The 18,824-nt window shown below is 36.6% G+C and overlaps 1 protein-coding gene across 1 annotated transcript in view; it reads left to right on the top strand.

The window, feature by feature from the left end:
* Positions 1-214: 214 nt before the first annotated feature.
* The window catches only part of RALYL (RALY RNA binding protein like), a gene marked incomplete at its 5' end in the record, with an annotated part of 189,927 nt that continues 171,317 nt past the window's right edge, over positions 215-18,824 (top strand). Inside the window, one exon of the mRNA XM_082014800.1 lies at positions 215-470. Within this exon, the coding sequence (XP_081870926.1) occupies positions 215-470 (256 nt within the window). The remainder of the gene's footprint in view (positions 471-18,824) is intronic.

The raw sequence follows: 18,824 nt of genomic DNA, 5'->3' as shown, positions 1-18,824 counted from the left end.
TTAGACCTATTAACAGTATTTTAAAATGTGTTACCTTGGTTTCATTGATAATAATTTGTAGAAACTATAACTCTTCTGAGTCTAGATTCACCCTAAGTGAAAAATGAAAAGTGATTTATTGCTGGAAAAATCATCCAAAGTCAGGGTTAACTGTATGCTTCAAACATAATTCTCTTTGTTCTTTATTTAAGGGTTAAAGCCAAGTGATCCAGCCATGACCGGCAAAACACAGACCAGCAACGTCACCAATAAGAACGACCCAAAGTCCATCAACTCCAGAGTCTTCATTGGCAATCTGAACACAGCCATTGTCAAAAAAGGTGACATCGAAGCGATCTTTGCAAAGTATGGGAAAATAGTTGGCTGCTCAGTGCACAAAGGTTATGCGTTTGTACAGTACATGAGCGAGAGGCATGCGAGGGCTGCAGTGGCGGGAGAGAATGCCAGGATCATCGCAGGGCAGCCACTAGGTAAGGGCTTGTTCATATCATTCAAATATTGTTTTCTTTATCCTTCCTATTTGAAATATCATCTGTGCTGGTGCCTTGGGAACTAGTAACTTTGTTTTATTATTGTTCCACTTGAGTGTATTTCTGGGATGGTGGATCCGGCAGAAATTTCAAAGTATTTGGTGTTACCTAGACATTACAAAATGTTTAGTGCTATAAACTACTGACATATTAAACATATTAAACACATCACTTCTGACTGCTTTATACTTCTCTATGTAATCCATGCAGTGAATGGTTACAGGATTACTCATGTGAGGAAAATATAAGTATTTTCTCTTAGACTCTAGTTTGTAAAGTTAATGTAATGTAACAAGACCTTTCTAATAGATGTTGTTATCTTGCATTTAATGAGTTAAAAATAATATCCAGCCCAATGGTGTGTCAGATTTTATAAAGAAGAAAAAGAGTTTTGTTAGTCCTTGGAATTGTACCAAATCAAATTGCAATGCTGTTATTCATTTAGAGAAGTTTATTATGAAAAACTTAGGTTAAAGTTATTCCCACATAATGTTGCGGACACTGTTCATCTGAACTCGAAATTTAAAAAAAAAAGTAACACTTTTGTTTTCTAGTGCTTTGTCAAGAATGCTTATGTAAGATCTGTTTTTTTCCTTATTGCAAATGTTATGTCTGAAAGCTTTTTACCTTTAGATATGGAGGCTGTCAATGGTAAAATCCTCTGGAGTACAGTACTAACACCATGTGTTATATATATATTAATGATGGACAGTACAGCAAGATGTTTGGTGGGAGCCAAAGATCTTTCACTAGACCTCAGAACAATGTTGCTCAGATCCAAACCCATGAGTGTAATGGCTATGCCAGAAAAAGGTGAAGTGTAGCTAGTGCTTCGGCTGTAACAAGTCATAAAGAATGGATATGACTTATTCATTTTCAATTTCTCAGTCTGTGGAAATCTATTTTTCAGATTATTTGTAGAAATTGAGGTATTTGTGTTGTATGGGTTGTTGTTTTGTCACAGTTGCTCAACAGTAATTTTAAGTTTTATAACCCCTGTCTTTTGGGTTCAAAAGAAAAACAGATTAAAGAAATACAATTATATTTTAGGGGAGATTACAAGTTTTTTTAGGAAAAGTTATATATATGAGTCAAATAAAAGAACTCAAGTGATAAAGCAAGGCAGCAAAGTCAGTCTCTGGGATGGCATTATTAGAAGATATTTCCTGGAGCGGTGGTCTCCGAGCAATATGCCATGTAATGCTTTCAGTGCATTATTTACAGCTCCTTGCACACTGGTCTGACCAGTTTTTTTAAACTCTGTTTTCCTAAGCCAATAGATCTGTTGCTAGTCTTTTTTAGCATTTCTTGCGGCATCTATAATATGCCAAGTGCTTTGTACAAGGTAAGTGTACTCTATTCAGAGTACTTTTGTGCTTTATATAGAAGGTAAGTGACGTTGTTGTAAAAGAAATTAAGGGACCAATAATTACTTGAATTGTGAAAATCTTTTCATAATAACATAAAGTTTATTCAATACCGTTTCCATTGCATAATCTTAAAATACTTTGATTATTCTGCAAAGTCTTGTGATGACATATTTCATGCCTCAATTCTTGATGTATCAAGGCATATAAAGAATAAGCAAGGTGAAATTTTCTTTTAGCTGTTCCAAATCTCATTTAGCTGTATGTGAAATAGAGTTGACATTGATATTGTCTGACAAAGAAAACAACTTTGTAAAAGTGGTACTTCTCATTAGACAAACTGTTTCTATGAATTCTTTTTATTAACAGTAGCCATTAACAGTTACTTCAAAATAGTGAGGAGCTGATGGATAAAATTTGCTTGTCATTATCACCCAGAAGAATAACTTATGTGAAAATTGTAGATTTGAGTGGAAGGAAGTAGCAGGTAGACTCATTACTGTGAAACTACTCGATGAAAAAAGACTTTGTTCTCTGTCCTGAGACCCATGCATTCTGAAATAAATACAACACATGATTTTATATCAACAGTCAAGGTATGGAAAAGGGACAAGAAAAGTCTTTTACAGATGCACAAATAAACTTGATTAGCATAGCTGAATTTTCTTTTAAATGGAATTAGGTTACATTATGTACACGAGGGCTGGATGGTTGTCAGTTTTGGAAAACTGTTTGAACAAAGGAATATTTGAAAAATATTATCCCAAAGTATATGCCTGATACTACTATATACGCTAGTACTCAGTACCTCACAAAAGGATGAATAATTTGATTTAGACTGCATTATTAATCTTCATTAGTTCTTTCATGGTTTTGAAAAACTGTCCATTTATGTTAGCTCCTGTCTTCCATGGAGCCCTGCCATTCAAAATTACGATCTCCTTTACAGCAGCTTTACCTATGAGTCAGAAACTGTTCTTATGTATGTAACTGGAATTAAAAATTGAACCTATAAATTCCTATAGTTGTATATGGTGCTGCACAATTCACTGAAGATACTGCTGCAATTCCCAACCAGTTGTAGGGAATGGAACTGCATTAATGGTGTGCATTAGAGTCCTGTCAAAATGTTTTTTCTGAGGTGGAGTCCCAAAGTGTTTGGCTCCACAGGTACGTAACAAGGTGTTTTGTACAACAAATTCCTCAGAAGTACAAGTCTAAAGCAGTGGTTCCCTCAGTCTTGCCAGCTTCCTGTGGATCATTATAATTGGCCTACTGGTCTCCTCGGAAAACTCTTAAGCCCCTACCAATGTTTTTGGTAGCCAGTGATGTGTAGTGGCTATGCCATGGATATTGTAACTTCAGGAAAATGAAATGATTTCATGAGCTGTGTTGTTATTTCCAAGTTTTCTGTTCCATGAGTTGCAACATGCTCTTAAAAGCTGTGGGGAAGAGGTGGTAAAGGAACACAAAAAAGCATGCTTAAGAAAATTGTTAGTATTATTGTGAAGTTCAGTGTAGTTTCTTGAAGTGATATTATATCTTCATGGGAATAGCATGTTTTTCTGGCCCACAGCAGGGCAGAGACAGGTCAGTAATGGGCACAGGAGTCTGCTTCACAATCATTTCTTGGCGAATTGCTTCAGGCTGGAGCCAAAAAAATGTTCAAGTTAGTCTAGGACAAAACTGCAAGTTATGTTGCTAGTTCTGGGAACATAGACACATAATCCCCTCTGCTGTGTCACCTCAAAAGTTTTTCATCCATTTAAACACATCTACAAGTTAGAGAACATTTGCCCACATTTGCCTCTCTGCCACATAAGGTGAAGAGACAGCGTGAAGAGGAATTATTCTGAGGAAACACCAAGTCTGTCCATGAGCTTTACGAGCGTGTTTCACCCTCTGTGGTGAGAGGAGGACTAGAGACCTGCTTGCTCCAAAGCAAATGATGAAAAACTCTCACTGCAGTTGTGGGCTGAGGAGCAAGCTGCAGCAAGAATGAAACTTTTGGGTACATGATGGAGAACACAGCTCTTCACTGGATGTTTCCTCCTGCCTTTGTAGTTCTTCACAAGGGTCACCTTTTTATCCATTGCAGTACGTATGAATTCTGCAAAGCCAAATACCACGTAAAAGGTATTTAATGTTCCATAACTTTATATTATATATTCCTGTTTACATTATGCATTTGGCAAATATATGTAACGGATTTTATTTAAAATTCTGGTATAGCTATCATAGCAACCTCTGCATCATAATGTCCCTTTTATTTTCTTGGTTTATAGTTCATACCCTTATATTTCATAATTATGTGACCTATTTTTTTCTCTTTTGCACACATTTTTAAACCAGCATACTACCTTTAACCACAGAATATGATTTGTTTTACACCAGAATAAGAGCTGAGCCACCTTACAGGCACCTTGAGAAAGAAAATTAAATGCTGTAAGGCTTTTGTACTTTTGGTCTCTTCTGTTGCTTTCTTTAAGACACCCTGGGTCTTCATTCTTGGATGTTGAGCAAAAGGAAGACGGTTACAGTACCAAGAGTATGAAAGACATGTAGTTCTTCAGCTGATGCCCTTTTTAAGTAATAAATTAGTTCCACTGCAGCTTCAATCCTGTTTTGTTGCTGTAAGTATTATTCACGTATGTCTGCCTTCAGGTCTAAATTAGATGCAGTCTCTGAGTACCAAGTGAGCGCATACTGACATGTAGCCTAAGGTAAGATGGTGGTTGCAGATAATTATTTTGGGTGACATATTCTATTGCACATCCTTTTGAGAGGCACAGAAGCCCTGCAGGGCCTTTCTAAATGATGACTACCCAGTAGAAAATATCCAAGGAGAAGAGCAGGTAAAAAAGAGAGCCTTTAGAGAGACTCAACATACACCTTTGTTGTAAATTGAATTGATGTGACAATAGGGCTGTTTTTCCTTTTGTTTCCCCTGCCTCTACTCAAAACAGATCTTCTCTATTTTATATTTGTAATGTCTAGCAACACTGAGAGACTTAACTACATATTTGCAGAACTAGGGCTTTCCAGATTGAATCAATTCTTCACCTTAGTCTGAAAACCAGACAGCATTAATCGTCATGAAACTTTGTATTTAAACAGAATAAATACTTATGCTGCTTTTGTGAACTCGTTTGTGAAAAATGCACTTTGGCTTGAAAAATGACACACTTGTACAAATTTCCTTGATGATTAAGCTTTCTTTAAACCCATGGTACACTAAGAAGGGAAATTCAGAACTGAATAATGGTTCAGTTTTAACTTTGCTATCAGCCTTCACTCAGTAACATGCAAGCACAACAATCCTAGAAGACATTAATTTGTACGAGAATAACTCACGACTTACTGAAGCAATCCTATTAGTCTCACCCACCTACCTCCAGCTACCATAATGGCAAGATATGCCTGTGCAGGATAACAGGAAAGCAATGCTGTCTTGTTTTAAAGTGTATACTGAATGACCAGCTGGAAAGATTTCTTATTTTGCTTCTCACAAACCTGTAAAGACTGGAGTTTTAATGTGGGTCAAAACATTCCAGCCAAGTACAAGGGCTGCTTTAGAGAAGCCCCAGGCATTGCATCAGTATAATGAAAACGTGGGAATGTATTGGTACTTTAACATACATTTTAATGAGATATTAAAAACATAAGATATTACATACATGCAATTATATATTCAAACTATATTTCAAATCTTATATTTTTAAGAGATTGGATTTTGTATGTTCACATTACTGAACCAGAAAGGAAAATACACTTCACAGAAAATTCTTTGGCCCATTGTAGCTTTTGCAGATGCATATTCTAGTGTTTTGTACTTATCAACATTGCATCATGAGTAAATAATCTCAGAACAGTAATTCAGTAATATGCATGTAATTATGCAAGTGAGCCTTAGACAGCAAGGTATTTAAGTCTTGATAAGTCACAATAACTATATTTTGTATGTTTTTCAACACTTAAATGTTGTACCTCAAAGAATTTTGTATTCTTCTGGTGTAATAATTCACTTTTTTCTGAATAGTGTTTAAGCAAAAGTAAAACCACGCACGTGAAAAGCTGTATAAGGAATTATCATTATCATGTAAGTTTAAACAAAAATATATGTTTAAATAAGCAAATACTTGAATCAGCAGAAATTATTTATCCATAAACCTATTCACAAGCCTATAAAACCTGTGAGATGCCATAGATAATCACTTATTGTGGGGATGACTTTTAAACTTACTGAACTTATAACTATTTGCTGAATACTTCCTCAAATGAGATCAACTACTACTGTAAAATAACTGTCAATGTCAGGGCCGGGTTTTGAAAAAGTTTATTTGGTCTAATATTTTTTATGTTGAACAAAACATAAAGTAATGATAATGAATAAATGTAAATACCAAATGGTCTTCTTACAAAAGCAAACAAGCAAACAAAACCCACAAGAACTGTGTATATGTAGTTATGTTGAAAGTGATGCCTTTGACATCTCAAGAACCTGGAGTGAAACTAAAGATATCAACTTAGACCTGTGCTATCTTTTATTAAAGTCTTTCCCACTAAATCACATCTTAGTCAACATCCTTATCATTCAGCCCTCAGGCATGAACAGAATATTACAGAACTTCTGAAAAATTATTAATTAACCTTCCATGGCTTAGTTCAGAGGTTGTTACATTTTACCCACTAGAAATGACTCTTTAATTCTATTTCAATCTGTTTCTATATTTGGGAACCAGTGTAATCCTGTTTCAGCCTACTCCTACACACAGGAGCAGGGGCTGTGTCTAAACCTATCGCATAGGTCTCCACCTTCTTGATGCCTACCCATGCCCTTTTGGTCTTGGTGCAGCCTGTCTAACAGCAAACACTAGTGTCAATTCGCACTGTAGGGGACCTTGGATACAACCACTGACCATTGCTCATGGAGGTGTCCTGATAATGGATAATTTCCATATGTCCATTTGCATTGCACACTTTGGTATCTCCCAATACTTTTATACCTTCTATCATTGCATCAGTAAGGTTCATTGTGGTGACAGTCTACAGCCGTAGCAGCAGAGTACGCTACAGCAGTATAACCCAGTTGCCTTTCCTTATGCTCGTGAACCCCAAAAAAGTATCAACACGTGTTGTCACTCCACAGTCGTCTTTACTGTGGTCGTTTTTAAACAGTATTTTCTCATCTTATAGTCACACTGATGAGGACAATTTCAGGCACTATCCATGCATATAAAGCAACTCATATAAAGGAAGGAAGGGTTATTTTTAATAATCATTCTATGCGGGGTTCAGGGCAGGACACCATTCCACAATTGATGTTTGCCTGTTCCAGAAGAACAAGCTGAATGTTTCATCATGTAACAAAATTCCATATTTTAATGGAATGAACCATTCCATTAGATCGAGAATACCTAAAATAAGAGTGAGTTTTGCTCCCTATATCTTACAAAATGTTCCATATCTCTCTTAGTGGAACTTGGTCACTCCAACTGATTATGAAAACTGAAACTACAATTTAGAACTGATTTTCTGGCAGAAATTTTTTTTTTGCATGTTCAGAAAAGTACTGAGTGCATATTAAGAAAATAGCTTAGCTATGAGGTGAACTCATGAGAGCAAAGCTTTCCTTTTTGATTGCTTGGGGTCTCCTGTGAAATTCTTCATACATTCCTAAACTATGATAAACTAAAATTTACAAAGTTGTGCCTGGCACAAAGTTTTGTACTTTGAAAAGCCTGATGTCAACTCATGCAAATGTTAAGTATTTCATCCTTCATAATGCCAAGAATAACCATCTGATTGCTTGCCATCAGCAAGTATTATTATAAGAAAAACTTTCCTTCAAGGCTGTATACAGATGCGTATTAGGGTTCACTTAGTCTTCTGCATGGTCAGCTCATCCTTAAAATAATTGACAAGGTGTTAGTGAGGGATCTTTCTGTGTCCTTGTCTGTAGATAGCACAGAGTCTCATCTGCATTAGATCTTATTTTTTTCATCATTTCATCCTTGGATTTCATAACATGCTACATCTTAAGTCCCTCAAATCCACTTGCAATAATTATTTACAAGTTCATGGGTCTGATCCAATGTAATTTTTTAAGTGTTTTTCAAAACCTTTAGACAATGTTACCTCAAAATTCCCAGTACTTCAGCCTTTACTCCATGCATAGACCTAGACATAACTAGGTCTTATTTCTGTTGCAGCTCTACAAGAAGTTACAAAAATTGTTTTCCTTTGTGGCAGACAAAATCCTCTACCTTTTCTTAAATATACTTGCTTTGATTAGTGGCTGCTGGGATCATTAAAATTTCTACCGCTATTCTATAATGTTTCATTCTAAACTCTCCTAACATCATGCACTGTTATGATAGCTTCCTTCATAACATTTGTCTCAGTGTCTCATGTGGGCTGTACTATATAAAAAGAATTATCTCTAGGATATTCTGCTATTTTTGATTTTGTTGTTCTAGGAGGTCTCATGTTATCTACAGCTTCACTTTGCTTGATCTAGATTGCTTCCATTTGATAGACTATCTACTATGCATTTGGTAGATTTACCATTTACCATGCATTGGCTTCTTTCACTTCAAACAGAATCTCATCTGGACTGAGTCTGATATTTTCTTCTTGATCATTTGGCAGTACATTCCTCACTATTTCATCATATACTGCTGGAGTTAGTGCTGCCAATATCATGTCACCTGGTTTCATATGTGTGCCTGTCATATCTCCATGTTTTCTCATTCTTTTGTTAAAACATTTCACTCGCTGACCTCATTCCAAAAGGCATATGGAGAAATTCATATCTGCTCTAGGGTGTATGGAAAGGGCACAGGTCAGATGATTTCTCATCTAAATCTGACTTGCTGATATTTATCTTTCTAATCTGCAATTGGAAGTATGTTTGGGGGTTTTTTTAACAGGTATTCAGCACTAAATGGGTGACACGACAGAGTAATACTATTTTAGTGTATTGTGGAATCCAGGTAAATCCCAGCCCTGCTATTTGTCTTTTGGACTATGACTGTTAAACCCATGAAATAGCTTTCCCTCCCAAGGTATCACTCAGCTGTTTGGAGGAGAAAATATAGCAAATATTCCTTCTACCAGAATATCAATGTAGCAGCAAAAATCCTTCACCCAATCATCGTCTCAGCTCATGGAGGCAGCTCTTTAGCATGTTTAGCATGATGAACTTTTAGGATCACTCTTCCTCTCTTTCTTTCCCTTCTTAACAGCAAGGTCAGCTAAAATGCAAATGTTCTTCTTCTGTTTAGCTTAACTGAGACAAGAAATGCTTGTGAAGGCATATTTGCTATCTCAGATTTGATTTAATATCTTAAGCCTACTTTAATTTCCCACCTAAGGAAAATACAGCAGAGGAAATTTGTTTTTTTCTCATCAAGGGTCTATCTCAGGTTTCACGCTTAATCCTGCAATTCCTTCAAAGATAGACAACTTCATCAACAAAACTGTGTAAATCAGGTATATTGGGGGGGAAAAAATACTAGTATCTTATTAATAACTCAGTTATTTTTCAGTACTTCATATTGGCAAAGTGAAATTCACAGGCAAAAAAGGGATTTGACAAATCAGCTGCTCAGATTCTATACTACCATTCCTCCCTCTCCCAGAACAAATTTTAGTATTACAGAGCTTCACCATAGGTTTATGAAGTTTTGAGTAAAAAACGTTTTCTAGGTATTTTAATGACGCAGAACTGAACACTGTTTATGTTCTTGATCATCACAACTGTTTATGTGACTTTAGTCTCTTCTGGAAAATTAATGGCACCTGAATCAGACTTTTTTTGTGGCAAGACTTGTAATTTTCAAAAGGCCAACTGAAAAAGAATTAGTCTAGTTTTTAGTTTAAAGCCAGATATTTTCATGCCTACTTTAAGTTGTGTAAAGTTCCTCTATACCTTACAGAGTACCTTTGTATTACTTACATAGAAAATGATAAAGTATCTGTAAGAATACACTGCTCATGTTCAAACCCAGCCTGGAATTTCTAATTTGACATACATGCAAGTTTAGATATATGAGTTCTGAGCTTTCTTCCACCAGATGATAACAGCCAGGTAGCAGAAAGCTGAGTACATACACTAGCTTGTTTCAGAAAGAAGTACAATCATTTCCAAAACTAATCCACACTACAGCTAGCTAAAACTCTCCCAGCTACCAATGAAGCTATCTCTTTTCATGTTTCTTAACTAGCTTGATGACAGTTTGCTTTCTTTATGCCCCACTTTGTTGCACAGACAGACATGTCTTTTATCACGCTGTAAGAAAACAAAAATAAAAAAGGACATACTAAATTTTATGTATCTGTGAAAGCTGGACAGAACTTGCTTGAATGTCTTTGCTACCATGAGTAAGATATCCTTTCTTTTTCTTTCTTTTTTTTTGAGGTGTGAGATGGTGTGCTTAAACACTTAAAATACTTTGTTTTCCTTTGTGCCAATTTCAGTATTTTAATATTTTTTTAGTTTAGTTCTGTTGCTTTTTTATCTAGTCTTCTGCCCGATGTAAGTGTTCACTGATTTGATGTCATCCAAACACTTTTGTTATGATCACAGTCATTCCTGTGTGTTGTTAAAATCTCATTGAAAAGAGCATTTCCAACTGACTCCTGCAGTAATTTGTTGCAGACATCTGTCTCACCTCTCCTACTCTTTGCAGTTAAATGCCAAATTTTAAGTCTCTTGTGCTTGCTTTCAGCCTGCTCCTGATGCTTCATACAAATATAATAGAGAGAGTAACAGAACTTAATGAGTTTGAAGTATGGCGTTAACTTTCAAGTCTTGAAACAAATTTGGAACATATATGATGTTTTCTAGTGCTTCTACTACCTTAAGTTTTCTGGACTCAGGGTCACTCCTCACTTCATGAAATCCATGTCTGTTTAATTAGTCTTTCATGTGAGGAACACAAAATTTTGCTGAAAGTAGGAAGTGTGAAACAAACAGTAGATAACAAACAGATACTAAATGCCAGGAAAACCTGTGCTTGGCAAAATCTGAAGCCACTTCAGGATGTGACTCACTCCTCAGCTGTACACTATGTCATAATGCAACATCTTTGATTTTAAAGAGACACTTAAAATACTTATTTTTTATTGTCTCTTCAGCTAAATTTTATCCCTTGATTTGATAGTCATAGAATTGTTGAATTATAGAATAATTTACATCTGAAGAGACCTCTAAAGGTCATCTAGTGCAACTTCCTGCTCAAAGCAAGGCTGACTCAAAGCAGTGACAATCTAGACAGGTTGTTTTTCAGCCACTTTATAATCCACCCATGCAGTCTGTACCTCCCAGTCTTGGCTGCAAGGATGCTATGGGAGATGGTGTCAAAGACCTTGAAAAAGTCAAGGTGAAATACACTTACACCACCTCTTCCCCCATCACTAAGCCATTCATCCCATCATAGAAAGCTTATTGGGCTGGTCAAGCATAATTTGCCTCAGTAAATGTACTGGTTGCTCCAAGTCATCTTGTCCTTCACAAGGCTGGACATGGCTACCAGGATGATTTACCTGTAATTGTCCAGTCTGCCTTATCTGGTTGGTCCATCTTCAACACTAAAGTCCATCCTGACCACAGAAGTAGGTCTGACATATATGTTGGAGCAGCAACAGATTTATCGTTTTGCTCCAAGCTGCATAGATCAGGCATATGGTTCCTGAATAGGGACCTCCCAAAAACCTTGAGGACATGATTTGCTTCTCCTTATATTCCCTTTTTCCCCCTCAACCTTTTCCAAGTTCTGCCCCTTTACCACCTTATTTCCTCCTTAAAAAGTCTGTCCCTGACTACCCTTAACAGATTTTTCCTGGTTTTGTTAGCTTTACAAATTTATTTGATATTTATAAGAGATTGCCCTGGAAAAGTCTCCTTTATTCTGTTAATGTCATACCATCTTGCCCTTGTTTTTTAAATCTGTAGTGTTTTGCCATATTCATGTTACTACATTTTAGGATGCCAGAGGCTGGGATTAGCCATCTGCATGCAAACCTTAATGTTTCCAATCAAGTAAGGTGATGATGATAATGCCTGTAATTCCCGAGTCTATTTCTTACCTTCTTTGAAGATGGGTGTGACATTTGGCTTTTTCCAGTCAGCAAGGAGCTCCCCTAATCTCCCAAGCCATTCAAAGGTGATAGAGAGCAGCCTCACCATAGTATCAGCCAGCTCTCTTACCACTCTAATTGCATTTTATCAAATCTCATAGAGGGGTGTGATACTTACTTTAATATTAGGAATTTGTAATTTAGTCCATAACTATGCAAGCTTAACATTCAAAGAAAAACAGACAGTGTGCTATTTTTTAACAAAATCAGTAAATTCCTTGGCATTTTCACTTTTCCAAGGTAGGAATGTTGTTTTCTGGTTTTTTGTTTTTTTGGTGTGGGTTTTTTGTTTTTTTTTTTAAGTCAAGACAAAAGTAACAGGATTGTGAACTTAAATCTGATTTCAAAAGGGGGTTTTTTTGGTAAATGTTCTGCAAAGAATGAAAAAGACCTTTGAGGTTATAGTGACTCCAGCAGCTGATCTGTATGGTATCCATAAATGGAGTAGTTCTCCTGCAAAACGTGGAAGAAAATACAGGAAAGGAGTAGTACGATGGTGCTCTGAAAATCTATGCAATGTTAATGATTGGTATTTTGGAGCCTTATAAAATTGGGCTATAGAGTTAGCAGGTAGGATGTTCCTTTTCTTCACTAGTGAAAAAGCTGGGCTACGAGAAATTAAAAAATATATTATAAAACAAGAATTATTGGATATATAATTAGATAGATTTGGAAGGAAATAAATATTTATGTAAGGTGAAATATTTAGTTTGAATTGGAACTCCATATCTAAAAATGCATCTTAAAAGGTATAATTAAAATATTGATTAGATCAATTACTTTAAACAGATGCAGTTTTAGAAATTCAGAAATCTATCAAAAATCTTTGGGGTTTTTTTCTGGGGTTTTTTTGTTGTTGTTGATGTTTGTTTCTTGGGATTTGGTTTTGGATTTTACCTAATGTACTTCAGTGCATGTGACAAATGGGACAAACAATCATTCTAGAGTGACAAGGAGTCACTTCTAACAGATATATCTGGTGTGAAAATTACTATTTGCCTTTGTCCAACTTTGAAAATCAAGCTTGGCACTAAATGATCTCAGTCCAGTTCTAACAGTTCCAACTGCCAAAGTTTGAAAGGACTTAGTTATGTCTTGACTTACAGTGACGAAAGTTGACAACTGTATAAATAAAACCAGATCTATGTCTTAAGCAAATCACTGAAGTTATAGAGTGCATTGTTATTTTGGTTTGGTTTGTGGTGTTTGCAATTGAAAAAAATACTTTTTTTTAATTTAAAAAGCCATTATTCTGAGAATAATTGTGTTAAAAATTATATTAGCAAAACCTTAAGAGTGCAACAGAATGTGGTTTTCCTATCTAAACCATGTGCATAATAAGACTATGCCCCAACCTTTACATTATAAGCAACTATGTATGAAGAACCCAAAGTGAACTGAGCTGAAGCTTAAGCCATCCTGATCTCAGTTAAAATTGAATTCCAGAAATGTTTTCAAAAGAGCATGAAAACTGAGTTTATGGAAACACTTCCATGCAACCATTTTTGTAGAAGATAGATAGGCTAGTTTTGTGGAGGGTGGTTACTCTTCTAGTTTTTTTGCTTTTTAAGTGTTCATTTTGTTTCTTGTTCAGGTTTTGTTTGAAACTATTAGAGAAAAGTTAAATGTAAACAATCAAATTACAGCAAGATAAAACCAACACTCACACTAGCGTTGCAGCAGCTGGAAAATCAGTTGTGGATTTTTACAGCCTGACTTTAGAGGTCTTTATTTTCTGGTAATTAGCACTTACTGCTGCTTTATTTGTTCCCTAGTCTTAAATTTTGGGGTTTATGTATTTAAATCCACAGGCAGACAAGGAAGAAAAGGCAGAAAAAAATGGGAATTTTTAGATGTAAATAATCAAACTGGTTATGATTTTTTTCTTTGATCTAGTGCTGTGCAAAATGAAGTAGCAATTTCAATCTAATCTGCTGTAATTTTAAAACTATTTTGATCCTAGATAACGTCTTGTTCATAAGAATGCCTTAAAAAAAAAAAGACACTATTTCCATAAGGAACATATTGACCATAATGTAGTGGACAATAACAATACCAACTTCACCAAAAAATCCTGTTATTTTTTTTCTACCAACGGTATAACAAAAATGCATTTACAGCAACAAAACTAACTTATAAAAAGAATGTTCCCACTATATCACTTTTTCTCCTTTTTCCTTTGCCATTCATCCTGACACCCTCGGTTTTGATTAACCCTTACCATACTTAGGAAGAATAATTTCTTTGTTCCTGACACTGATATCATCACTTTGCTCATCATCATACATTCACGCACTCCAAAAACATATTTTGACCCTTTCAATAAATTTCCTCTGTTTCCAGTTTTTATTTACCTATCTCAGAAAAATCTGCTTTGTTCTTTCTCTTATCCTAGCAAGAGTCAAATTAATTAGCAGCTCTTTCTCCCTTGCTCTTTGCCTTGCTCCTCAGAGCTGTTCCTTTTACCTTCTAACAGGCAGCTTTAGCAATGCTGCGCACTTTCAGCTTCCACTGAGGGATCAGCGTCCCAGTAAGGATGGAGGTGCAGGACTGCGTGGTCATACCAGGTATGGCAAAAGCTCTGATGCAGGTTCCCATGGCACTTGTTGATGAGAGACAAAAAAAAAGGATTGGCAGTTCCTCATTAGGTTACGTATCCAGTACATGACAAAAGACACATTAAATCCAATTTTCTTGCAGTAACAGTGTCATAAGTGCTCGCATTTTACAAAAGCAAAAATGTGATTCATTCAGTTGTATTTGGACAATATGACTAAAGGACATATGCTACTGGACAGGAATGTTTTGTAAAAAGCCAAACTACAGGAGTTATCTCCCCATGATTCATATTCAGTTAACTGGAACAGTGCACAGAGCAGAAAAGTGAAGCATCATAATTCATTGTAACTTCATGTCTTTTCATGAAAAGAAAAATGTCTTCTCATGTCTCCGAAATTGTCCACTGACTTGGAAGCAATGCTTGAAGAGGAGATGAGTTCAGGGCTTGGCCTGCTGTTGCAGGTACTAATGGATTTAACCACAGTCTTAGGAGCAAGACAGCAGCTTTAGCTCCTGCAAGGGTTAAATATTCTCCCGGTCCTGGTCCACATGCTCCATGAGTTCTGTGAAAGGGCAACACAGGTACAGTAATTCACAGAGGAAGTAATCTTTTTTTTTTTTTTTGTGACTGTGTAAAATTACCATTAGTCTTCCAAGCCATCTGTTTTAAATTTTGATCATATGCAGTATATCTATAGTGAGATACTTTGACAGTGAACTCTATCACCACTGTACACAATATATTTATTCCAGTAAAAGTTCATTAGTATTCACAGGGATCCTCTGGCTCTGTGATACTAGCAGAAAATGTCAAATTGTTCTTAGAATTTATAAGAAGTTATAAAATTAATGAGCTGAGACAACGATAATCCCAAAGAAATGATGGCTACCATATTTTGTACTCATTTTGGCATATGATTTCTTTATGTCTACAGAAATGAAGGCTAGTCACCTAACCTTTCATCAAGCCAACATTTTCTGAAATACAAAGACATGAAAAGTGCTTACTAATGGTTGCTTGGCACCCATCCTAATGTATTTAGAATGAGAACATCAAGGAAAATAAATGCAGCAAGTTCTATAGTATGGCATTCGGATCCCCATTTACTCACTTCAATAAGGCTTCTTTGAGACTACATGCCGCTATGTTCATGCCATCTTAGTAAGAAGAGAATGTCTTAGTATTCCTTCAAGAATCTAGCAATTCAACTTGGATTTTATTTTTTTTAAATAAAGGGATAAAGTAATGGGAAAGAGGTACCAAATCCTTGTAAAAAATCAGAAAATAGATACTTCACTGGGACTTCTTGTGCTTAATTTGAACTCAACACAAATACCTATCTATTACAAAATACAATTTCCTAATCCCAAAACCTGTTTCAGAAGAAGTCAGTATTGATAGAGAAGAACCAATAATAGAACAAAAATGCTCTGGTTGCTTAGGTACAAATGGTCACAAGCTGCTCTTATTTAGTATACTTGCTGCTCATAAAGGTCGATTTTATAAACCTTGAAAGTAGGCATGTGCAAGCTCAATTTGGAGAAAGAGCTGAAATGGGTAAATATGAACATGATCAGGAACGATTAAAGTATTTTAATTGTTGCTGAAAGATAAATAATCATCAAGAGAAGCTGTCCTGCTTAAAAACACACCATAAAAAATTCACAATCTGAGAAAGCTGTAGGTAACTGAAACAGTAGAATATGTAGAAAAATTAAATTAAATTAGATTTATGAGTACTTTAAGTGTAAAGAACAAAGACAATTTGAAAGAAGGGTATGAATGCATTGTTGGGAAAAACGTGGGGTGTTTGTTGTTTTAGTTTCAATATAGAGGTATCTGTAAGGGGTTTTCCTCCTGTATTTGGAAATTGATAGATGCATTCAGATAACAGAATGATGATGACGTGGTTTCCATTTGAGAATTCATTACAGAGCTATAGAATAAGATATCTTTAAATCCAGAAAATTAATTTTCATCCTGGAGTGTCTAAAAAACTAGCAGCAATATTCTCCAGGGAAGTTCTCAGTTGTTAACATTTGGGAAGTTAACTTCAGTAAGTCTTGAACTGGAGCAAGAGTTTCAGAAGGATGTAAATTTCACAGGGGTAAATTGTTCAGTTCACATAGTTTAAATCAAATCAGGATTGAATTGGTTTATAGATTTATTAACAACACAAAATTAAATGGAACCCATGACCCATATCAATACCAAGAGATCAACCTCAATGCTAGGCATGTATAAAATTTTAATACATGCTTCCAAAATTTCTAAATCCCCTTCTAGAATTAATCCCAACGGAGCACACCTCTGCTGTGAGAGATGTGTGCCCTGGTTAACCCCCACATCCCCCAGGGAAAGATAACAGCCCTCAGAAGGTGACTCTGTGCCCCCAGGGTGCAGGTCCCCCAGTGCCTCCATGCTGTCCACGTGCATGCTAGAGGCAGTGATTGTGAGTGCCCATAGCCACGGGGCCAGACTCCTGCTGCCTCGCTCCCCTCTTCTCCCACCCACTACAAAGCCTCATGTTTCACTTGCATTTCTGTTTAGCTGATTTCCCCCCCCCCCCCCCCCCAGAAGTCTCCTGATAAATCCCCAGTCACTGTTTTATCTGGCTAGTCATTGTCTTTACTAGTTTTGGGTAAACACCATCTCAGGCAGTTTGGCTATCCCACTCAACCATGTCCTTACACTCATTCCTGTCTTGTCAGCGGCTGTTATCCTGGCCTGTTTACCAAGGGTGGGCCCTATAAGCACACCCATTAGAAAAAAAAGAATTATATAAACAATTTAAAATGGTAAAAGGGTCAGGCTGTGTAACAATATTCCTGTCATAATGGTTTTAAATTGCAGGAAAAAATAATGAAATTGCTGGTACGGAGCTTGACTGATCAAGAATGAACATAGGGATAATTTTACGAATGTCAAAATGACTTTACTGAAAATAGGGCTTGAGAAAGTAAATAAGTATCCTGTTTTGTATTTTAACACCATATAGTAAGGTTGAACTGATGTAACATACTTCTGCAAGGCACTTGATCATTCCAAGCAGAAAGTTTGTTAAGAAATGGTCTTAGGGCATTGGTATGGTGCATACCAAATGAATTAAAAACTGATCTCAAAAGATTGGTTTGTCTTACTGGGAAGTAATCGTACAGTAGGTGTACGTCTTTTGTGCAGTTCATGGTAGAATCAGTTTTTTAATGGTTCTTTTACCCAGTTGGAATGTGCCGTGGTTTAGTCCCAGCCGGCAGCTAAGCACCATGCAGCCGCTCGCTCACTCCCCCATCCCGCAGTGGGACGGGGGAGACAATTGGGAAAAAAACTCATGGGTTGAGATAAAAACAGTTTAATAGGACAGCAAGAGAGAAGGAAACAATTATAACAACAATAATAATACCGAAAAAGGAATGTACAAGAACAAGTGATGCCCAATACAGCGATTGTTCACCACCCGGTGATCGACAGCCCGTCCCCGAACAGTGATTTCCGCCCCCCGGCCAACTCCAGTTTATGTACTGGGCATGACGTCGTATGGTAGGGAATATCCCTTTGGCCAGCCTGGGTCAGCTGTCCTGGCTGTGTCCCCTCCCAGATCATTGTGCACCCCCAGCCTTCTTGCTGGCAGCCCAGCACGAGAAGCTGGCCTGTCCTTGACTGCTCAGCAACAACCCAAAACATCAGCACGTTACCAACATTTTCTCATCTCAAATCCATGGCCTCACACTGGCTTCTGTGAAGAAAACCAGCTCTATCCTGGCTGAAACCAGGACAGAAAGACAACAAAAATCACTGATAAATTCTGTAGATGGCACAAAGATGTTTGGTCTCACGAATGATAAAGAATACAGGACACTGATATCAAAATAGAAAATAAACACCAAAATAAGGAGTCAGAGTAAAAGTGTGACTGCTCTAAGTGTAGCATCTAACATGTTGATGGTCAGCTCTTCAGCATGGGAGAGAAAGTTGTAACAAAATCCGAAGGCTGGAAGCTGAAGTGAGAAAAGGCAAACCTCAAAATGGTGCACATTTTTAAAAGTGAGGTCATTAGGAACAGTTTGCCAAAAGTTTCAGTCAAAATTTCTAAAGTAAGCATTGGATGTTATTATAAAGGATATGTCTTAGCTCAGTCCAGAAATAATCAAGGAAGTTCTATAGTCTGTTCTACCAAACCAGACTGGAATTTTTTGTCCTGACCAGCTGTGGAAACCTCCAAAGAAA

The sequence above is a fragment of the Phaethon aethereus genome (genome assembly GCF_964289735.1).
Source record: "Phaethon aethereus genome assembly, chromosome: 2".
Classification (NCBI taxonomy): domain Eukaryota; kingdom Metazoa; phylum Chordata; class Aves; order Phaethontiformes; family Phaethontidae; genus Phaethon; species Phaethon aethereus.
The sequence above is the reverse complement of the archived record's forward strand: the minus strand, read 5'-3'. Positions and strand labels throughout refer to the sequence as shown.